General features: G+C 40.7%; 1 protein-coding gene across 2 annotated transcripts in view; it reads left to right on the forward strand.

Annotated features, from left to right (window-relative positions):
* Nucleotides 1-274: 274 nt before the first annotated feature.
* LOC109108791 (transmembrane inner ear expressed protein-like) overlaps nt 275-21875 on the forward strand; it is a 39587-nt gene continuing 17986 nt past the window's right edge. Inside the window, exons 1-4 of one of the 2 annotated variants that reach the window (XM_042769528.1) lie at nt 275-590; nt 6935-7061; nt 19665-19782; nt 21154-21303. In XM_042769528.1, coding sequence (XP_042625462.1) covers nt 6966-7061; nt 19665-19782; nt 21154-21303 — 364 coding nt within the window. In that variant the 5' untranslated portion in view covers nt 275-590; nt 6935-6965. The remainder of the gene's footprint in view (nt 591-6934; nt 7062-19664; nt 19783-21153; nt 21304-21875) is intronic. The other variant, XM_042769521.1, reaches the window with a different exon arrangement.

Here is a 21875-nt window from a genome sequence, read left to right on the forward strand (position 1 = left end):
AGTGTTCACATTATTACCGGAAAACCTGTTGCAGCAGAATTGCAGATTGCATAGCAGGCATCACACATCAACATAAGTGTGTGATCAAAATACAAAAGTGACTTCAGAGTGTTACACTATTCCTCTGATCCACTTGTGTCTCTCCGTGTAGCTCCCTTCCCCCCACAACTCTCGTAACCTCTCCGTGCACCGGGTGGCAGGGCTGTAAATGACACCGGGGCTATTAATTAATTAATGGCCTTTAGCCGAGTGGCTGGCTTTCTGGTTCGGGCTCTGCGGCGGAGAGCGCTGTATCTCTGTTTGGAAGCATTAGGACTGCAAGAGACCAGAGCAGCATTCATGTAGGGGAGGTGGTGGCCGTTTCACACTGAATGTCTATCAATCACCTGCACTATTGTGGTCCTGCGCAGTTTTCCGGGTGGAAAGAAGAAGCAGGGGGAGGGATGAGACGCGGGAGAAGAAGAGGGAAAATGGCGATGGAGGGGCCTAGGCATCAACCACCAACCCTCGTCCCATTGCTGATGAGCGTAACAGCTGTGTTGATCTCACACCACATCTTCAACGCTGCTGCCCAGATACCAGACCCCGAGGTAAGACCTGGATAGAATTTATGGCTCCTAAACTGCACTGTTGTTGCGATTCTCTTTGTATTGAACAGGCTAGCGTGAACCGCTCTTAATTTTATGGCACTGAATGCATTGACTCAATGGCAGCATTAAAAACATATCTAGTCCTGCGATAGATTTTTTTTTTATAACTACACCTCAAAGTTAGCGCTAATGGTGTTTAAGAAACATTTATTGACAGTCAAACGCTGTTCTACAGTTATATGGCTATTAAAAAGCTATTTACAGAAAGTGCAGTAATGCAAGGACCCTCTGTTGCATTTGTCAGACAAAAAGTAGAAAACTAAAGCCTTTCTAGGGACCAGAATATTTTATTTTGACTTTAGCCAGCCAGTAACAACCTACATGCAACAGCAACCCAGATCTTGCTAGAAGCCACATAGAATACCTAGCATTGTGACAGTGAGATCCGCATGGGAGAGATCCACTTACATTTTCTGGAAAATGTGAAATCTAGTTAGGCTGACCTCAGAAAATTAAAACGATTTTGCACTCTCACATGTGACCTAAGGTTTCATATTTAAATTAATAGTTTTACTTACTACTTGTGTTTTGGTGGTCAGTGTCTCTATTGTGTGCTATAAATTGGGGGGATATTCCAAATGCTTAGTACAGCACTGACCTTGCAATTTGAACTTGTTTACATTGTTCACTGATAATGTGATATTGTCAGTTGCACAGAGGAATATTTGCACCATCGATCATCTATCATTTAACTATGACTGACAATTCCATTGACTGCTAAAGGACATCCTATTCATCACATCTAGCAGTGCTGCTGTTGTCATGAGAAATGGTCATCTTTGGAACCATTGTTAGCAGGAAACATTTACAGTAAGGGCAACATTTTGACTTAGGAAAGTTAAGGGTCATCATTGTTTTACAAAATGATCATCATTTACAAATGAGATGTACAAACTTTTGTACCAACGAAGTAAACAGGAGACTGGTGAGTGTGAACTGGAAAAGTAGGAATAGATCTTGAGTTGAGTGATTGAAAACGCTGCAATCCTGTCAATTCACTACAATACATAGTTTGTTCCTGACTTTCAGTGTTTATTTTAGGCTTTCAGTTTGTGTGTTTCTTGGCGGCACTCCTGAGGCTTTGGCCATAGTGGGAGTATTTTCAATGGCAAAAAAAAAAAAAAAAAAATTAAATAACTGGTCAAATTTGGCCTTAAATGTAAATTATTCAGTGTTTATTCAACAGTGTTCTTTGAATAACAGATTAAATTTAGAGTTAAAAAGCAACTTCATTTGAATGTATAAACTGTATGACTGTTGATTTGCCATTCTTTTCTTTTTTTATTATTCTTTTTTTTTTTTGTTGATATTTTGATTGTCAACTTTAGACATTCTATTAACTGTAAGTAACTTTGCAACTACATGTCAGCTACATGTTTTGGGTATTATGAGACTGTTAGGTTAGGGTAAGTAGAATAATTTGACTTGTACTTGCAAAGTGACTTACACTGAACAAATTATAAATGCAACACTTTTGTTTTTGCCCCCATTTTTCATGAGCTGAACTCAAAGTTCTGCCAGGAAGACTCAGGAGGTGAAGATAAACCCAAAAGTATGCATTTACAAAACCAATACAAAGAACAGAATTATTTTGGCATAGGCACCATCTGTAGCTTGAAATCAGACGTTGTAGATTCCAGCTATTCCTGCCAAAGACGAAGGCAGGGCGGAGCATGCCCCGCATGGTAGGGGCCAACCTGGTGGTGGTGGTGGTGGGGAGGATGGAGGGAAACGTCGCGGCAGTATCTGCAAACACAATGAAGGGTGAGTAGAGGGCTTTTATATTCTTTGTGTTGAGTGCCGATTAGCTGGATCTAATTGTAATATGTGATGTGGCATTAAGTCTTCCTAGTAGAACTTGTGCTGATGCTTCCATTTCTACCAGGAAGACTCAGGAGGTGAAGATAAACCCAAAAGTATTCATTTACAAATCTAATACAAAGAACAGAATTATTTTGGCGTAGGCCCCATCTGTAGCTTGAAATCAGACGTTGTAGATTCCAACTATTCCTGCTGAAGACGAAGGGAGGGTGGAGCATACCCCAAAAGAAAGAAGAAGATTAATACCCACCAGACGAAGTACTTCTTACAAGATCCTAGATCATATGGACAAAAAAGAGGAAAGATAAGATTTAATTAGTCATAATTAAAGTGATTATAAAAGCATTTAAGAATCTATCAGATTATAGCTTAAGTATTAGCTTATAGAGTAGAGGAGATGGGCCGCGATAGGCCGGACAGTGATAGAGGCCGGATAGGCCATACTGAGAGTTAGGCCAAGATAGGCCACAGAAAAGGCTTCAATAGGCCACAGTGGGAACGGCCCCGGGGCCACAGAAGATGGAAAGTCCCTGATAGGCCACAGTGGGAATGGCCCTGGCGGGCCACAGAAGATGGAACGACCCCGATAGGCCTTAAAGAAAAGCCACAGATGGAGATGCCCAGATGGGCCTTAGTGAGAAAGCCAAGAGGCCATAGAATGAAATGCCTCAGTAGGCACAGAGAGGAAGGCCATGTAAATAGACCACGGTGGGAAACACCACGAGATGGGTAAGAAAGGGGAAGGCCACGAAAGACAGGCCACAGAAAGAAAGGCCAAGTTAAGCCACAGTAAACCATAGAGGTTGTTAGGAGTAATATGAATAGGTATTGTACCACCACCAGTAATTGCATATAGTTTACCTTGAAGACAGCTTGATATTCTTTGAGATGGTTTGTGGTTCAGGTCTAATGTAGGATTCAAATGCGGAAGATGACCATCTTCCCAGTAGCTTGATATCTGATGTTTGAACTCCAAGTTCAACAGCAGTAGTGCCTGGTGTATAGAAGCGGTGATCAACCGCAGCTTCTAAAGCTGACCAAATAGAGCTGAACCAGCCGCAGAGAGAAAGGCCCTGATAGGCCATGAGAGAAAGGCTACAAGAGGCCGTAGAGAGTATAGCTGCTAAGGCCGTGACGGAAGGCCACAAGAGGCGGTGAAAGAGTAGATGTAGATGTAATGAATAGGCATGACACCACCACCAGTAGATGCTTAATGTACCTTAACAAAATGCATACATATTTACAAACGAATGACTGTATGAGCTATTTAATGACAGGCCACATTATGCCATTTAACACAAAGACAGCATTGTTCATGTAATGAGAAAAGCCATCACAGGTCAATTTTGCGAAGGACAATAATAGACAGTTACGTAAACAATAATAGTCACTTAACTGAAGGTCACAATAGGCCAAATTGAGCAAAGGCTGCTATAGGGTGAGTAATGTGAAGCCTCGATAGGCCATTTAAAGTGAAGGCCTGACGGGCTGCAATTACATCGAGAGTCTGCATACATTTCTATAAACTATGTGATGTAAAAGCCTTGTGTGTAGATGACCACGATAGGCCGTTGTATGTGAAAAACCGTGATAGACTGGACATGAGGAGCATGTGAGAAGTAACCACCACCGGTAGTTTGCTAAGAGTATTATACTGTACCTTGAGTATTATGTGAAATAGTTTAGAGTCTGATCTTGACAGAAATCCGATGAGGAAGATCATGTAAATACAGTAGCAGCTTGATGGCGGATTATGGGAATTCTAAACCACTGCATTGAGTAAGAGAGGCCATTAGTTTAGATTAAATGATAGAGGTAGAATTAGGGTTCCAGCAGCAACTTAAGAGCATATACACGGATACATAAACATTCTTTGGGCTAGACTCCTGTGCACACTTGATAGAACTCCATCTAACTGCCAGAACTCGCAGAGGAAACTGATTCCCCCCAAAATAGAAAATGAGCCAGATCAGCATGACCATAAAAAGAAGAGATACTCAATGTTAAGCGAAGACCCCAATAGGCTGTGATATGTGAAGGCCACGTTAGGCCGAATTTCATAAACAGTAATGGACAAACTTACCTGTTGACCACCATAGCAGAGTTATGCAAAGTGTCACAATAGTCTGTGTAATGGGAAGGCCGCAACAGCTAAGTAAGACCGAAGTCAGTAGGTTTGAGGAAACAGAATGAACAAACACCAGTAGATGCACAAAATAAACAAGCCTTGATTATAACTTAAAGTCTGCATGAAATCAAAATTGACTGAATTGAATCAAATTTTTTGTCTTCATAATCTTTAATCAAAATCTGAACATTTACTTCCGCTCTGAAATGGCATTCCTTTTCTGATGACGTCAGTTTGACGGCTTGGGCAGAATATCCTTAAACACACCCCTCCAGTCATTAGTTTGCTATGAGTGAGAGACAGAGACCAGGAGCGCAAACAAAACCATGTCCTCTATTCAATAGTCCATTTCAGCTGGAAATACGTCACTACACTGAATTAAAGTCGACAGCAACTTCCGGTTCACGTGGACTTTAAGATGCCTGCTGAGCATTGAGCCGAATCTTACCTAGAACAAAAATGGAATAGGACCACGTATACATCAGCTTGATAGAACCTGCATTCATAATAGCGCCAGTCCAAAGAGTGAGCTGTTTAAAGATGAGGTGAGAGTCACAGTTCTCTGCATCTACAGCCATGGAATCTAAATGACTGCATTGTAATGAAATGCCAAGGTTAGTAAAATGATCAAATAAAGTAATTAAGTTTTATGCAGAAAGCGTAAAAACACATAAGCATAAATATCTGAACTGTAAAACAGAACTATTCTCTGGTTTAACTCCCACAAAAGCTTGATAGACTACATTTAACCATGGGAACCTGACGAGTGAACCTTCAAAGAAATGCATGTAATACAAGTTAAAGAAATATTAGTAATGTATGGAACTAGGACAAAGATAGAAAAATAAATCTTGATACATTATCCTTGCAGAAGTATCCTGTAAAAGCATAAGTGATGTTTTATAAACAAATTTCGGGAGGAGCACGCACTGATAATTAACACGGCTAGTTCATCATTAGTGATTACACCATTTATCCAATCAGCTCAAGAGAAAACACTTATAAATAATCAAGTACGTCCTACCTTCGTTGTCTCTCAACTTTCAGCATTCATTCGCTCCATTCGCCATCTTAGCACAGACCCAATTTCCCGTCCAACGACGAGAACTATACCGGGGATTTTTTCAGATCTGCCGCAATTTGCCGACCCCATGATCGCTCCTACCCTGCCAGACACTGCTGCCGAGCACCAGGCTTCATCGTGCCCGCTGCTCTCCTCGACCAGCCACACGCTGTGGCCAATAGACCGTGCAAAGCCCTGAGCTCGCCTTGCTCGACATCACAATTGTCCCGCTCAAAACCCAGCTCTCCTTGAGCGATAGGTCACAGCAGCAACAGGCCTTCAACGAGCCTGGGCCATGCCCCAGATCTCACCGCAGCAACCCTCACTCGCTTCCCCTTTCACCGTGACTCTTCTGACCGCAGCGCAGTTTAAGGCTGCCTCCGCTAGCGGTGCAGGCCGTGTGATGCAAATTAATTAATTTTCAGGTGAAGTCGCTGAATGCAGGTTTTTTTGTGGCTAAAGTTTGTTAAACAACATTATGATAAAAAAAAGAAAAAAAATGGCCTCTACAAGGCATTTTTTTTCCAAGTTTATCATCCACACTGTAATGTCTGAAAGCATTACATTTGCCTTACTGTGCATGTACAAACCTCACTGAGATGATGCAGACATACATTTGACGCAATTCTTCTGGCAGGATCAATTAATTTATGGAAATATTTCACCATTCACTAGCGCGCTCACTCAGAATTGATCTAAAACGCAACTGCCCTTGTGTTTTGCCGCAGGACAGCAATCGTGAGTAAATTTTCTATTGTTTTTTTAGGACTGTTATGAAGAGCGTGCAAAGTAAATAACTTTAGCAACAGTGTGAAAGTGAATAGCACAACTGCAAAATTAACATTACTGGTATAAACATGTCTATTGGTACAATATGTTACAAGACTAAACATGCTTCATCGTTTTCAAAAGCTCCACAGTCCATACTACAATGTGAAAACAGCATATTCAAATTTATCCGCTCTGGAGAGCGTGTAAAAAAGGCTTGAAGGCCAAACTGAAAGGAAAAGATGCACTTTCAACGGAAAAGTATTAATGTGGATAAGGCTTGAAGAATTGCCAAATCTAGCAACATATTGCTAAGTTGACAACACCGTAGGCTACCCAGGCATTTTTTAGCTTGTCCCGTTAAATTTCACTAACCCTTCCACTGTCTTACGGCCTACAGCTAAAGCTGTCGAAGCAAGCATGAAGCTGCTTCTACTTGCAACACAGGCCCACACATCTCCATATTTCCATCCTGTTACTTCTAACCCCCTTTTTTCCTTTCAGTGGTCTCCAGCTCCCCGTAGCAGACGTTAGCATGAGGCTCCCTCTGCTAGCAATGCAGGCTACACAAGCTCTTCAGGACATCACACACCCCACCCCCTTCCCACGGCCTACAGCAGCTGAAGCAAACGTGAGGCTGCCTACATTTGTAACACATGCTCACATCTCTTCTGCTCCCTCATGCTACTAATAACTACTTTTCTGTTCAGTGGACTCCAGCTCCCGTAGCAAAAGTTAGCGTGAGGCTGCCTCTGTTAGCAGTGCAGGCTGCACACTGGGTCTTCAGGACTCCCTTCTCATGTCCTACAGCATATGAAGCAAGCGCGAAGCTGCTTCCGCTTGCAACACAGGCCCTCACATCCCAGACTTTCCTCCTGCTACTTCTTACCCCTTTTTCCTTTTCAGTGGCCTCCAGCTCCCGTAGCAGACGCTAGTGTGAGCATGCCTCCGATAGTGGCACAGACCCATCCACACCCCTACCCATCCCTCCAAACACTAGCCAGCAACATCAGGACACAGATTTTATCAGAAGGCAGAGGGCTCCAAGACATATGGGCGGTCAGACTGATTCCATATCAAAGAAGCTCATCGAACCCTCATTAGCCAACCCCTTTAACGCCAGTCCATCCCTGTTCACTTGAACTCCTGACCCACCATAGCTAACCCCCTTTAAACATCCCCTAATCCATCTATAAAGTCCCATCCTCACTCCAGCTATCCCAGCAGCATCCCGCTCCCGCAGGAGCCTTATTTAATTCCCACACTGCCACTGCAGTGCCCACTCCCACAGGAGCCTCTATCTGTATTTCTCTACTGCCGCAGCAGTGTCCGCTCCCGCAGGAGCCTCTGTCTGTATTTCTTTACTGCCGCAGTAGTAGCCGCTCCCGCAGGAGCCTTTCCCGTATTTCTCCATTGCCACAGCAGTGTCCGCTCCCGCAGGAGCCTTTTCTGCATTTCTCCACTGCCGCAGCAGTGTCTGCTCCTTCAGGAGCCTTTTCTGTATTTCCCTACTGCTGCAGCAGTAGCCACTCCCGCAGGAGCCTTTTCTGTATTTCCCTACTGCTGCATTAGTAGCCACTCCCGCAGGAGCCTTTTTTGTATTTCTCCAATGCCGCAGCAGTGTCCGCTCCCACAGGAGCCTTTTCTATCTTCTCTACTGCTGCAATAGCCGCGTCTCCAGCAGGAGCCGTTCTCTCTCTGTCTTTCAATTGGACGCTTCCACGGAAGTCAAATTCTCTTCCTAGATACTGCCGCAACAATTGTATACCAAAAGATGTCCAGCACCCCTCTAACATTAAGCCTGGCTTTTTTTTTGGGGGGGGGGGGGGGGGGATGGCGTAAATGCACGTATCTGGCTGCTGTCCTGGTCTAATTGCTTTTTGCAGATCGCTTTGGGCCGGGCCGGGCTGGACACCAAGCTCGGACCGCTCTCCCCGGACAGTGTGGGGGAGGGGGGGTGTGCCCCGGGCTTGGGAGTCTTGACGGTGTGGGGGGTTTTTAACTGGGGATCATGCCAAATACGCATAACCTTTATTTAAGTCATCTTTATTAAGTCAAGTCATCTTTATTTATATAGCGCTTTAAACAAAAAAATTGCGTCAAAGCAACTGAACAACATTAATTAGGAAAACAGTGTGTCAATAATGCAAAATGACAGTTAAAGGCAGTTCATCATTGAATTCAGTGATGTCATCATGCAGCTCAGGTTCAGTTTAAATAGTATCTGTGCAAATATTTTGCAATCAAGTCAACGATATCGCTGTAAATAAAGTGTCCCCAACTAAGCAAGCCAGAGGCGACAGCGGCAAGGAACCATAACTCCATCAGTGACAGAATGGAGAAAAAAAAAACCTTGGGAGAAACCAGGCTCAGTTGGGGGGCCAGTTCTCCTCTGGCCAGCCAAAACCAGCAGTTCAATTCCAGGCTCCAGCAAATTCACATTGTGCAGAGGACTCAACTGGTTCCTGTGGTCTTGTCCCAGTGGTCGTCTGAGACAAGGTCTTTACAGGGGATCTGTCTCTGGGGTTCTAGTTGTCCTGGTCTCCGCTGTCTTTCAGGGCTGTAGAGGTCCTTTCTAGGTGCTGATCCACCATCTGGGCTGGATACAGACTGGATCCGGGAGACTGCAGTGACCCTCTGACTTGGATACAGACTGGATCTGGTGGCTACGGGACTCGGAATAAGAGAGAAAAACAGACTAATATGAGCGTGGATGCCATTCTTCTAAACGATGTAGCAAGTACATCGGGTGTTATGGGAAGTGTTCCCGGTTCCGGTTTACCTAATTAATGCAGCCTAAAAATCCTTTAACGGATTTGGATATTAGAAGTGTATTAGTATGTTATGTGTAAGCCAGGTTAAAGAGATGGGTCTTTAATCTAGATTTAAACTGCAAGAGTGTGTCTGCCTCCCGAACAATGTTAGGTAGGGTATTCCAGAGTTTGGGCGCTAAATAGGAGAAGGATCTGCCGCCCGCAGTTGACTTTTGATATTCTAGGTATTATCAAATTGCCAGAGTTTTGAGAACGGAGTGGACGTGGAGGACTATAATGTAACAAGAGCTCGTTCAAATACTGAGGTGCTAAACCATTCAGGGCTTTATAAGTAATAAGCAAGATTTTAAAATCTATACGATGTTTGATAGGGAGCCAGTGCAGTGTTGACAGAACCGGGCTAATATGATCATACTTCCTGGGTTCTAGTAAGAACTCTAGCTGCTGCATTTTGGACTAACTGGAGTTTGTTTACTAAGCGTGCAGAACAACCACCCAATAGAGCATTACAATAGTCTAACCTTGAGGTCATAAACGCATGGATTAACATTTCTGCATTTGACATTGAGAGCATAGGCCGTAATTTAGATATATTTTTGAGATGGAAAAATGCAGTTTTACAAATGCTAGAAACGTGGCTTTCTAAGGAAAGGTTGCTATCAAATAGCACACCTAGGTTCCTAACTGATGACGAAGAATTGACAGAAGAACCATCAAGGCTTAGACAGCGTTCTAGGTCATTACATGCAGAGCTTTTAGGCCCTATAATTAACACCTCTGTTTTTTCAGAATTTAGCAGTAAGAAATTACGTTTTTTATTGACTATGCATTCCGTTAGTTTTTCAAATTGGTATGTTTCGCCGGGCTGCGAACAGATATAGAGCTGAGTATCATCAGCATAACAATGAAACCTAACACCGTGTTTCCTGATGATATGTCCCAAGGGTAACATGTAAAGCGTGAAGAGTAATGGCCCTAGTACTGAGCCTTGCGGTACTCCATACTGCACTTGTGAACGATATGATACCTCTTCATTCACTGCTACGAATTGATGGCGGTCATATACAGTGCCTTGCGAAAGTATTTGGCCCCCTTGAACTTTGCGACCTTTTGCCACATTTCAGACTTCAAACATAAAGATATGAAACTGTAATTTTTTGTGAAGAATCAACAACAAGTGGCACACAATCATGAAGTGGAACAAAATTTATTGGATATTTCAAACTTTTTTAACAAAAAAAAAAACTGAAAAATTGGGCGTGCAAAATTATTCAGCCCCCTTAAGTTAATACTTTGTAGCGCCACCTTTTGCTGCGATTACAGCTGTAAGTCACTTGGGGTATGTCTCTATCAGTTTTGCACATCGAGAGACTGAAATTTTTGCCTATTCCTCCTTGCAAAACAGCTCGAGCTCAGTGAGGTTGGATGGAGAGCATTTGTGAACAGCAGTTTTTCAGTTCTTTCCACAGATTCTCGATTGGATTCAGGTCTGGACTTTGACTTGGCCATTCTAACACCTGGATATGTTTATTTGTGAACCATTCCATTGTAGATTTTTATGTTTTGGATCATTGTCTTGTTGGAAGGCAAATCTCCGTCCCAGTCTCAGGTCTTTTGCAGACTCCATCAGGGTTTTCTTCCAGAATGGTCCTGTATTTGGCTCCATCCATCTTCCCATCAATTTTAACCATCTTCCCTGTCCCTGCTGAAGAAAAGCAACCCCAAAACCATTATGCTGCCACCACCATGTTTGACAGTGGGGATGGTGTGTTGAGGGGTGATGAGCTGTGTTGCTTTTACACCAAACATAACGTTTTGCATTGTTGCCAAAAAGTTCGATTTTGGTTTCATCTGACCAGAGCACCTTCTTCCACATGTTTGGTGTGTCTCCCAGGTGGCTTTGTGTGGCAAACTTTTAAACGACACTTTTTATGGATATCTCTTAAGAAATGGCTTTCTTCTTGCCATTCTTCCATAAAGGCCAGATTTGTGCAGTATACGACTGATTGTTGTCCTATGGACAGAGTCTCCCACCTCAGCTGTAGATCTCTGCAGTTCATCCAGAGTGATCATGGGCCTCTAGGCTGCATCTCTGATCAGTCTTCTCTTTGTATGAGCTGAAAGTTTAGAGGGACGGCCAGGTCTTGGTAGATTTGCAGTGGTCTGATACTCCTTCCATTTCTATATTATCGCTTGCACAGTGCTCCTTGGGATGTTTAAAGCTTGGGAAATCTTTTTGTATCCAAATCTGGCTTTAAACTTCTCCACAACAGTCTCGGACCTGCCTGGTGCTGTTCCTTGTTCTTCATGATGCTCTCTGCGCTTTAAATGGACCTTGGACAGACTATCACAGTGCAGGTGCATTTATACGGAGACTTGATTACACACAGGTGGATTCTATTTATCATCATTAGTCATTTAGGTCACCATTGGATCATTCAGAGATCCTCACTGAACTTCTGGAGAGAGTTTGCTGCACTGAAAGTAAAGGGGCTAAATAATTTTGCACGCCCGATTTTTCAGTTTTTTATTTGTTAAGTTTGAAAGTTTGAAAAGTTTGAAATATCCAGTAAATTTCATTCCACTTCATGATTGTGTCCCACTTGTTGTTGATTCTTCACAAAAAATTACAGTTTCATATCTTTATGTTTGAAGCCTGAAATGTGGCAAAAGGTCGCAAAGTTCAAGGGGGCTGAATACTTTCGCAAGGCACTGTAAGTACGATTTAAACCATGCTAATGCACTTCCATTAATGCCAACAAAGTGTTCTAGTCTATGCAAAAGAATAGTGTGGTCAATAGTGTCGAACGCAGCACTAAGATCCAATAGCACTAATAGAGAGATACAACCACGATCAGATGATAAGAGCAGGTCATTTGTAACTCTAACGAGAGCAGTCTCAGTACTATGATACGGTCTAAATCCTGATTGGAAATCCTCACAGATGCCATTTTTCTCTAAGAAGGAATATAATTGTGAGGATACTACCTTTTCTAGTATCTTGGAAAGAAAAGGGAGATTCGAGATCGGTCTATAATTAACTAGTTCTTTGGGGTCAAGTTGTGGTTTTTTGATGAGAGGCTTAATAACAGCCAGTTTGAAGGTTTTGGGGACATACCCTAACAATGAGCAATTAATAATAGTCAGAAGAGGATCTATGACTTCTGGAAGCACCTCTTTTAGGAGCTTAGATGGAATAGGGTCTAACATACGTGTTGTTGGTTTAGATGATTTAACAAGTTTATACAATTCTTCCTCTCCTATAGTAGAGAATTAGTGGAACTGTTCCTCAGGGGATCTATAGTGCACTGTCTGATGTGATACTGTAGCTGATGGCTGCATGGTTACAATTTTATCTCTAATAGTATCGACTTTAGAAGTATTTATATAATTATAAGTAAGTGTGAACTTGTGAAACAAAGCCCTTACACACAAAGATTTTTGCAAAACTTTAAAGCAGATGTTATGAGTGAGCATACTCTGTCCAGCACATTATAGTCATGGGGCACAAACTAAATGAACAGTATAGTAGTAATTATAACCTCCAAGTCCAAACATTGACGAAGTTTAGGAGGAAATCCAGAGAGGAAGTCATCTATATGGAGGAAGTACATAAAAACATCAAACTAAAGAAAGTGCAAGTTCCAAGATAGAATACTTTAATGCTCACCACACAGAAATAGTGCCAGATAGTTATTTAATAGAGCAAACCAATGCCACATAGCTAAGTTAGAGCTAATTGCCTTAAATATGTCCTGAGAATAGTAAAAGAATAACAGATTAGATGAAAGTATGATGAAATGATTAGTTAGTCAATATATTGTGTATTGGGAAAACTTTAGTGTTTGAGCATAGCAAGAAAACGTGTCTGTTTATGTTCATGCTCTTATTCAGAGGACGCTCGTGCAGAAATAGACAGCGAGGACCTCTTTGCAGAAATGGTCCATGCAACAGTAGAGACTTAAGTCGTAATACTTACCCCATTCCAGTACAAAGCATTCAGGAATTGTTGTAGATACAACAAATACAGTGTGCTAGATATAGCATACTTTACAGAAAGGAATAATACGAGCAACAATCTTTATCAGTATCAGTATAAAGATTGTAAGCCTTTAATAATGAGCCTCAAAATGCCTTCTCACAAAAGAGTTGTTCCTAACATCGAATGTATTAGATTGATCAACATCTTAATTATGCAGTGCTAGTCTGCTAGATAAGCACCAATCACGCAACACCAAGCGCTTTATCTTAAACTTGTGAGTAAATAACCTTGCAGAGAATAACATTTTTAGCTAGGTGGGCGTGGCTTCAGCAACCAGCTCCCGCCTTTTTGCCCATTTTCATTTTTCCGGGAGAGTCGCGCGGTGACGCACTGCCAAGATGGCGACAGCCCGCTCTGCACACTTTGAGCTTCAAAACCGCTCTTCAGGAGTCTATGGGTGATGTCACCGACACTACGTCCATGTTTTTATACAGTCTATGATTGAGACCCAAGCAGAGCCGATCCGATAGTGGTTTTACCGGGAAACCTCTCTCGAAATGCGATTAGGCTAGTTTTGAGTAGCAGTTGGCGGTTTTGAGACAACCTGGCAACCCTGGAAAGCACTCAGAACTCCGCCAATGTTTCACATCCTCTGCCGAGAAAACTTTGAAGCCTGTATATCATCCAACACTACCAAACGACTGCAAACATTCACCGAGACACCAGAGCAATGGCAACAATCTAGTGTGCATCTTGAGAGGAATGTCAAACGCCCAATAGTTTGCAGGAGACAACCTTAACTATATGCATGTAACCCAGGGAAATTGGGCAATAAGTTATGCGACAGTTTGAGCAAGAAACATCACGGCAGTATCTGCAAACATAATGAAGGGTGAGTAGAGGGCTTTTATATTCTTCGTGTTGACTGCCGATTGGCTAGATCTAATTGTAAAACTGTATATGACGTGGCATTAAGTCTTCCTAGTAGAACCTTCGCTGACGCTTCCATATCTAAGACTTTTTCTATGTACACAAAAGGCCTATTTTCCTCAAATATTGTTCACAAATCTGTCTAAATCTGTGTTAGTGAGCACTTCCCCTTGCTGAGATAATCCTTCCACCTCACAGGTGTGGCATATCAAGATGCGGATTAGACAGCATGATTATTGCACAGGTGTGCCTTAGGCTGGCCACAATAAAAGGTAACTCTAAAATGTGCAGTTTTACTGTATTGGGGGGTCCGAAAACCAGTCAGTATCTGGTGTGACCACCATTTGCCTTACCCAGTGCAACACATCTCCTTTGCATAGAGTTGATCAGGTTGTTGATCGTGGCCTGTGGAATGTTGGTCCACTCCTCTTCAATGACTGTGTGAAGTTGCTGGATATTGGCACGAACTGGAACACGCTGTCGTATACGCCGATCCAGAGCATCCCAAACATGCTCAATGAGTGACATGTCCGGTGAGTATGCTGGCCATGCAAGAACTGGGATGTTTTCAGCTTCCAGGAATTGTGACAGATCCTTGCAACATGGGGCCGTGCATTATCATGCTGGAACATGAGGTGATGGTCGTGGATGAATGGCACAACAATGGGCCTCAGGATCTCATTACAGTATCTCTGTGCATTCAAATGCTATCAATAAAATGCACCTGTGTTCGTTGTCCATAACATATGCCTGCCCATACCATAACCCCACCGCCACCGTGGGCCACTTGATCCACAACGTTGACATCAGCAAACCGCTCACTCACACGACGCCATACATGCTGTCTGCCATCTGCCATGTACAGTGAAAACCGGGATTCATCCGTGAAGAGAACACCTCTCCAAAGTGCCAGATGCCATTGAATTTGAGCATTTGCCCCCTCAAGTCAGTTACGATGACGAACTGCAGTCAGGGCGAGACCCTGATGAGGATGACGAGCATGCAGATGAGCTTCCCTGAGACGGTTTCTGACAGTTTGTGTAGAAATTCTTTGGTTATGCAAACTGATTGTTGCAGCAGCTGTCCAATCTTGGAGGTGAAGATGCTGGATGTGGAGGTCCTTGGCTGGTGTGGTTACACTTGGTCTGCGGTTGTGAGTCCGGTTGGATGTACTACCAAATTCTCCGAAATGCCTTTGGAGATGGCTTATGGTAGAGAAAGAACATTCAATTCACAGGCAACAGCTCTGGTGGACATTCCTGCAGTCAGCATGACAATTGCACGCTCCCTCAAAATTTGCAACATCTGTGGCATTGTGCTGTGTGATAAAACTGCATATTTTAGAGTGGCCTTTTATTGCGGCCAGCCTAAGGCACACCTGTGCAATAATCATGCTGTCTAATCAGCATCTTGATATGCCACACCTGTGAGGTGGATGGATTATCTCGGCAAAGGAGAAGTGCTCACTAACACAGATTTAGACAGATTTGTGAACAATATTTGAGAGAAATAGGCCTTTTGTGTACATAGAAAAAGTCTTAGATCTTTGGTTTAAGCTCGTGAAAAATGAGGGCAAAAACAAAAGTGTTGTGTTTATAATTTTGTTCAGTGTATAATAGAACGTGTGTTGAGGAGCATCAAAACAAAGTGTTAGCAGATATTTTATGCAGACACTAATCACTAATACTCTAATGACTGCAAGCTGATGTAGTCGCAAAGTTACTTACAGTTAGTAGAATGTCTAAAGTGGACTATCAAAATAAAGTGCTACCAAAAAAAATATTTTTAATGGACTGTTGAATGGCTGAAGCGAACAAACTGCTTTTACAATACCTTGACAAGGCCCATTAAAATGGCACTTCTGGTGTGAGACAATGTCTAAACAAATATGTACAGACCAACAAATAGAAAACAGTGCAGATGAACCTCAAGGCTTTTTTTTTTCTAAATGCCAATACAGTAATGCAAATACAATACTGGTTGTTCTCAGACATATTTTGAAGGTGCTGGCAAGCACTTAAGAAACGTTTACATTCATAACTGATGTAATAACAGGTTTCTTTCTAGTTGACTTTGACAGCAGGTGTCAGCTGTACCATTTCTCTACACCCACTGCTAATTAAACACTCATTAAAGGGTCAATTATCCAGGTGCCTCCAATTTTCTCTGCTGGGACACTGTTTAACTCCAACATGAAACTTTAGGAACACAAATATGGTTTGGGTACATTTTGTGCTCCAGTAGACTCAGTAGGCAGTACTGAATTGGAAAACAGGATGACTGGTTCATATTTATAGACATCCATATAAAACACCATGATCATACTGATTTGTTTTCAGCTGTAAGTTGTGTCATGTTAGGTCATGCTGGAAGAACAAGCTCTAAACTTTAGAAAATAACGATGAATTCTCTGTTTTTATTGTCTTCATGCAATGCAATACACTATATAAGAATTTGATGGATACTTTACTCATCTCAACAGGAAATTCAAAAAATTCTGATGTTTAAATGTTTAAAGTTCTGATGTCTTTGGTTGCTGTTTGTCTATAGAGTTGTTAAGGATGGTACATCAAATAAGAGTCAATTTATTTTTATTTATTTTATTCCTCTGGAGGATAGAAGAGACATGATGAAGTGCATTACAAAGAAAAATATCAATAAGTGACCTACTGCCAGCTGAACTCTTCAAACAGTCTGTGCCACACACAATAGCGATTGCATTTCATGATTGATTGTCTGTCAGGGACGCTGAATGACCCAATAAATCTTTATATCTAACAGGTCATGCTTTTTCTTTCTTAATGCTGATATTTTGCAATATTTTTTTTCTATATTTAGATTTTAAATACTTATTTTTCACTCAAAATGGAAAAAAGAAGGGTAAGACACCAAAATGTTACTTCTCTTTAACACAGATGTAAAAAAATTTAATAGTATGACATTTGAACAACATTTAAACATTTTAGTTTATTGTATTTAAGGCCAAAAAACAACAACAACAAAAACAATATAGATTTGTGGGGCATGATATTTATTCATTTGAAACTTTAATCTGCAGCAGTTGGCAGAAGACGGTGGCATGTTGTTGTGGTAATATAATAATCATAATTAATGGAGTTATTCTTTAATAATTCCAGGATTTTTATTTAAATTAAATTAGATTTCATGCAAATCTTTACTATTCATCCCAACATATGTGATAACTGACCAACAACATGTGAATTTATAGTCTATTACTATTGTGACATAAACAAAAATATAATTGGATTATTACAATATTTGTAGAAGTAATGTATAAAAATCTATAAAAAATTATATAATATGTTATTGTAGAATACCTTTTAGATGTTTTTCCTTAACCGAAAATCTGCTATTTGGTTTCAGCTGAAAGTATGTAATACCGAATGAAAATAAGGATTACTGAATCACAAACTGTCTGACTGATGTCTATGTAGTGGCCATGCAGCTCTGAAGAAAAGAAAGGATTTGGTTAGTCATAGAGGGAGTAGTATGAGGCATTTCTTTTAGTTTTCAATGATATTTATTCACAGCAGGAATAGGCTCAGTACAAATCCCTGAGGCATACCGCTTTGCTGATATTACACATTGTATGAAATAAAAAGGATTTCCCCTCATTCTTTAGTTGAGATATTGATCTATCAATCAGACATACTGTATGCTCTGAGGCTTATTCTTTGTATATACACTTTGAATCCATCAAGAGTTTCTTCATATATATTGTTAGGTTGCTTGTGCAGTAAAGAGAAATACAGGTGGCATGCTATGAATGTCTGAATGAGCTTTCAGCACACTGTCTGTCGATGTGCCATAGCAGGAAACCATGTGAAAATCTAAGGGTCTATTGAATAAGACTAAAACATCAATAGTAATTTACTTTTAGCTGAAGGGACATCTGCTATCTCCAGCTTCCCTGATGGAAATGTTACCCTTTATCTAGCAAAAATATCATGCTAATCAGTCAATACTAAATACCAATGGTATAAGTCAATTATAATTATTAGTGCTTTTTGCTAAGGCAAGCATCACTATTTGGTGACACTTAGTGTTGGAGATTCAAACAAACCCTTTACCCTACATTGTAAAATTTATTGTGCATCTTTTACATGTAGGGTGATTTATCTCAAAATGTATCTAACAAAATGTAAACTACATTATTGGCAAGCTCTAATTTGCATAAAGATGATATAATGAACATTAACACCATGATTTTCTGTAAAACTGCTTTGATAATTTAAACACAGACCTAGTTTGAGCTCAGAAGTTGTTAATAGATTGTATATGCTTTTGTTGAAGCCAGCAGTTTTGCATTATATTGCATTAGTTTGCAACAATTGTGTTTAACAGCAGAATACCTGGTGAAAAACTACATAACCCATGATGCCGTACAGAAAATTCAACCATCAGAGAGCGATGTTGTGATTCTCCTTGTAGCTGGTTATAATGGTTTAACAAAGACTTTTTTAAATCGAAAAGATGAATAGAAAAAATTACTAACCTACATGGTGTGGCACGTCACTCTATAGGTTTGTGTGCAAACACTGGAGGCAAAACAGTTGTCAGAACCTTCACCATGTGTATCATATTCATTTTTTACTCTCCACCTTCACAAATTTAAATCTGTTTGTGGGTGCACTATACAGTATTCGTTATACAGTATGCATTTGTCAAAAGGGCATGTCACTCCTTGGAAGATAACACTACAGCCATGTTGGTTCTTGACATCTCAACATATCAGACCATCATCCAGCACTGACCATCATTCTGCTTGTCACCACCAGAACTAGTAGAATCTGGTGTCCAAAATGTCTTTTTGTCTTTTTGAAGACAAAGACATACAGTAGTCATTGCATGACTTTCATGTGGACAGTACAGTTCCCATGAACACTGCTTTGTATCAACAAGGACCTCAAAGCTTTATTATCAGTACAATATGACCTTCAGGCCTGGGGACTGGGGACAAGTGAAGTCTGTCTGTAGGTATAAAAGTGCAAAAGTGCAGATTTTAAATGAGATATGGAGTGATATTCTGTCTTGAGGAACTTGGACAACATCTCAACACTGACCGCCAATGATTCGTACTGAATGACATATATACTGAATTATTTAAACAAAAGCAACAAATTTTCATTTTAAAGCTACTGTCACACATGGTGCCTGGCCTCTTGAAACTGTCAGTGCTGGAGTTAACTATTCAAAAGTTTGGAATCATGAAGTAATGTGCTTTTGAAAGGACCTGATATTGATAATGATCACAGGACACATTAAATCAATCAATAAACATTTCAAATGCTATAAATACAATTAACATATGAAAACACTTTTGTCTAAAAATTCACTGCAAGCAATTCACAGCCTCAAATGTTTCTGCCTCTCTCCTTTCCATTGTGATAACCATGTGAAAGTGGTACTTTAAAATCTTACTGCAGTTCTTAATCACTGCTACTGTTTCCATTTCAGTGGCGCTATTACCTGGATATTGCAAGAGATGAAGGAAAATTATATATATTTTTTTCATTTATCCCTGCAGCTTCTGCCAACAGACCCTCCAAAAAAGCCAGATCCAGTCACTTCAGAAACAGTGGTGTTTTGGGGTCTTCGATTATGGCAGGTTGTAGGCATTTTCTCCATGTTCATCCTAGCAATTGGTAAGTGTCTAAAAGTGTTAAATAAAATAAATAAAAATTCCCATCATTTACTATAACTGCTGGTTCACTATATTGTTCCCAAGTGACATTCTTTGTCTCATGCTTGGAACACAAAAGGTATATTTTAGTCACTCTTTTCAATATAATGAAAGTGAGCACTGTAGCTGTCAAGCTCCAAAGTGACAAAGAGCACTTTATCTTAAGAAGGCTTGGAATATAGCACACAATTTTATAGCCTATGTTTTAAAGCTCTAATGAAACCTATGCAGTGTTGTTTTTGAAGCTCAAAAACTCCAGTCTCCAGTCATTGAAACTGCATGGAAAAGTGCAACCAGTATATTATTCAAAGGCCCCATTTACACTGCATGGTTCAAGTGACCCAAATCTGATTTTTTTCCTCTCATGTGGCACAGATCGGATATGACGTGTAAGCAGGAAAAAACCGCATGGATTCCGATTTTCTCAGATCGGATTCAGGCCTCATTCATATGTGGTAATAAATTGGATATGAATCGGATACGTGCATTTGTATGTGCCATGTAAGCAAATTGGATATTCCCCAGTAAATGCGAGTCGTACGTCATTAAAAAAGTGACGTCAACTCAGGTGGACACCACCAACTGAGATCACATGACTTATTATAGGCGCGATGGAGGATGAAGGATACACACAGTGGAGCAATGCGGAGGTTTCATGTCTTTTAAGTTCTCTTTTTTTCTCCGCCGTACGAGACCAATGTTTTGCTGATTTTTTTGTTGACTTTTCAAAATATTGTGGAAAGTAAAACACTGTATAATTTTATTTGCATCTGCATCCATTGTATTTCGTGCTGTTTTACTTCCTTTTCTGGGTCAGAACGTCTACGTTTGGTAGTTTCAGCAGTGTATAGTGTAAATGCAAAAATCGGATACGGGTCACTTTTAAAAGATGATGAAAGCGGGTCGTCAAAAAAATCGGATATAGTCAGAAAATCGGATTTGGGCATCAAGACCTGTAGTGTAAATGCATCCAAAATCCCTCCTTTTGCGTTCCACAGAAGAAATAGGTTTTATGTTATTCTTAAGTATCATTATTATTGACATGGGGGTGAATAAATGATGACAGAATTTTAATTTGTGGGTGACCTCTTTAAAATGGCAAGCTCTGCATATATTTGCATTCAGAATTCACATGAATAGATGTAAAAAAAAAAAAAAAACCCAAACAAAAAAAAAAAAAACTTAATTATTTACACGTAGTGAATCACATTAAGCGTTTTAATGAAATTCCTAAGAGGAAAACATCAATTACATAACAAAGAGATATGATATGTTGCCTGTTGTGAAGGAAAACTCTTTCAAATATTTCAAAGCTTTCTTTCTCATTTCACAGTAATAACACTGTGCTGCATCTTCAAATGCCGAATTCCTCGAACAAAAAAAGAGATAGAGGCTCGGCATGCACAAAGACAAGCTGCAAAAACCTATGCCAACACACTGGAGACAGTACCCCCCCTAGACGAGCTCACAGAGGTGCCGGGAGGTAAGTGCCACAAAGTGCCACAAACTATTTGCTCTTTAAGGTTATAGAAATCTGACCCTGTTATTGTCTGATTTGTGACCATCATCTTTGTTTCTGTCTGTTATTTTGGTCTTGTGAATTTGCATTATCCCATTGTGTAATATTCCCAGTATTACTTACATTAAATGAATACATACATACACTGCTGTGAATAGTTTATCAACCTATGCAGACATATGAATATTGGGGGAAAAAAATAGCAAAAATTAAATAAAAATATTTAGAGGCTATGTTAAACAAAATGGTTGAAAATACATAAATAAAACCAGTAGTAATGTTACGACCCAGGCCTCTGTGGCTCTCTCCGACACCGGAGGGCACCTTCACCTGAGTACTGACATTCTCATGGACTACATTACCCAGCGGCCCCATACCTCAGACTAATCACCACCGGGTGTTCCTCATTCCACGCCCTATATAAGCTGAGGCCAAACACTCATTGCGAAGTCTTGTTTAGCCCATCTTGCAATTCTGAGCGTTTATCCCTGTCTGCCTTTCTGTGTATTACTTTGAACTGTTCTGATTCTGACGAT

This window comes from Cyprinus carpio, chromosome A2 (assembly GCF_018340385.1).
Source record: "Cyprinus carpio isolate SPL01 chromosome A2, ASM1834038v1, whole genome shotgun sequence".
Classification (NCBI taxonomy): domain Eukaryota; kingdom Metazoa; phylum Chordata; class Actinopteri; order Cypriniformes; family Cyprinidae; genus Cyprinus; species Cyprinus carpio.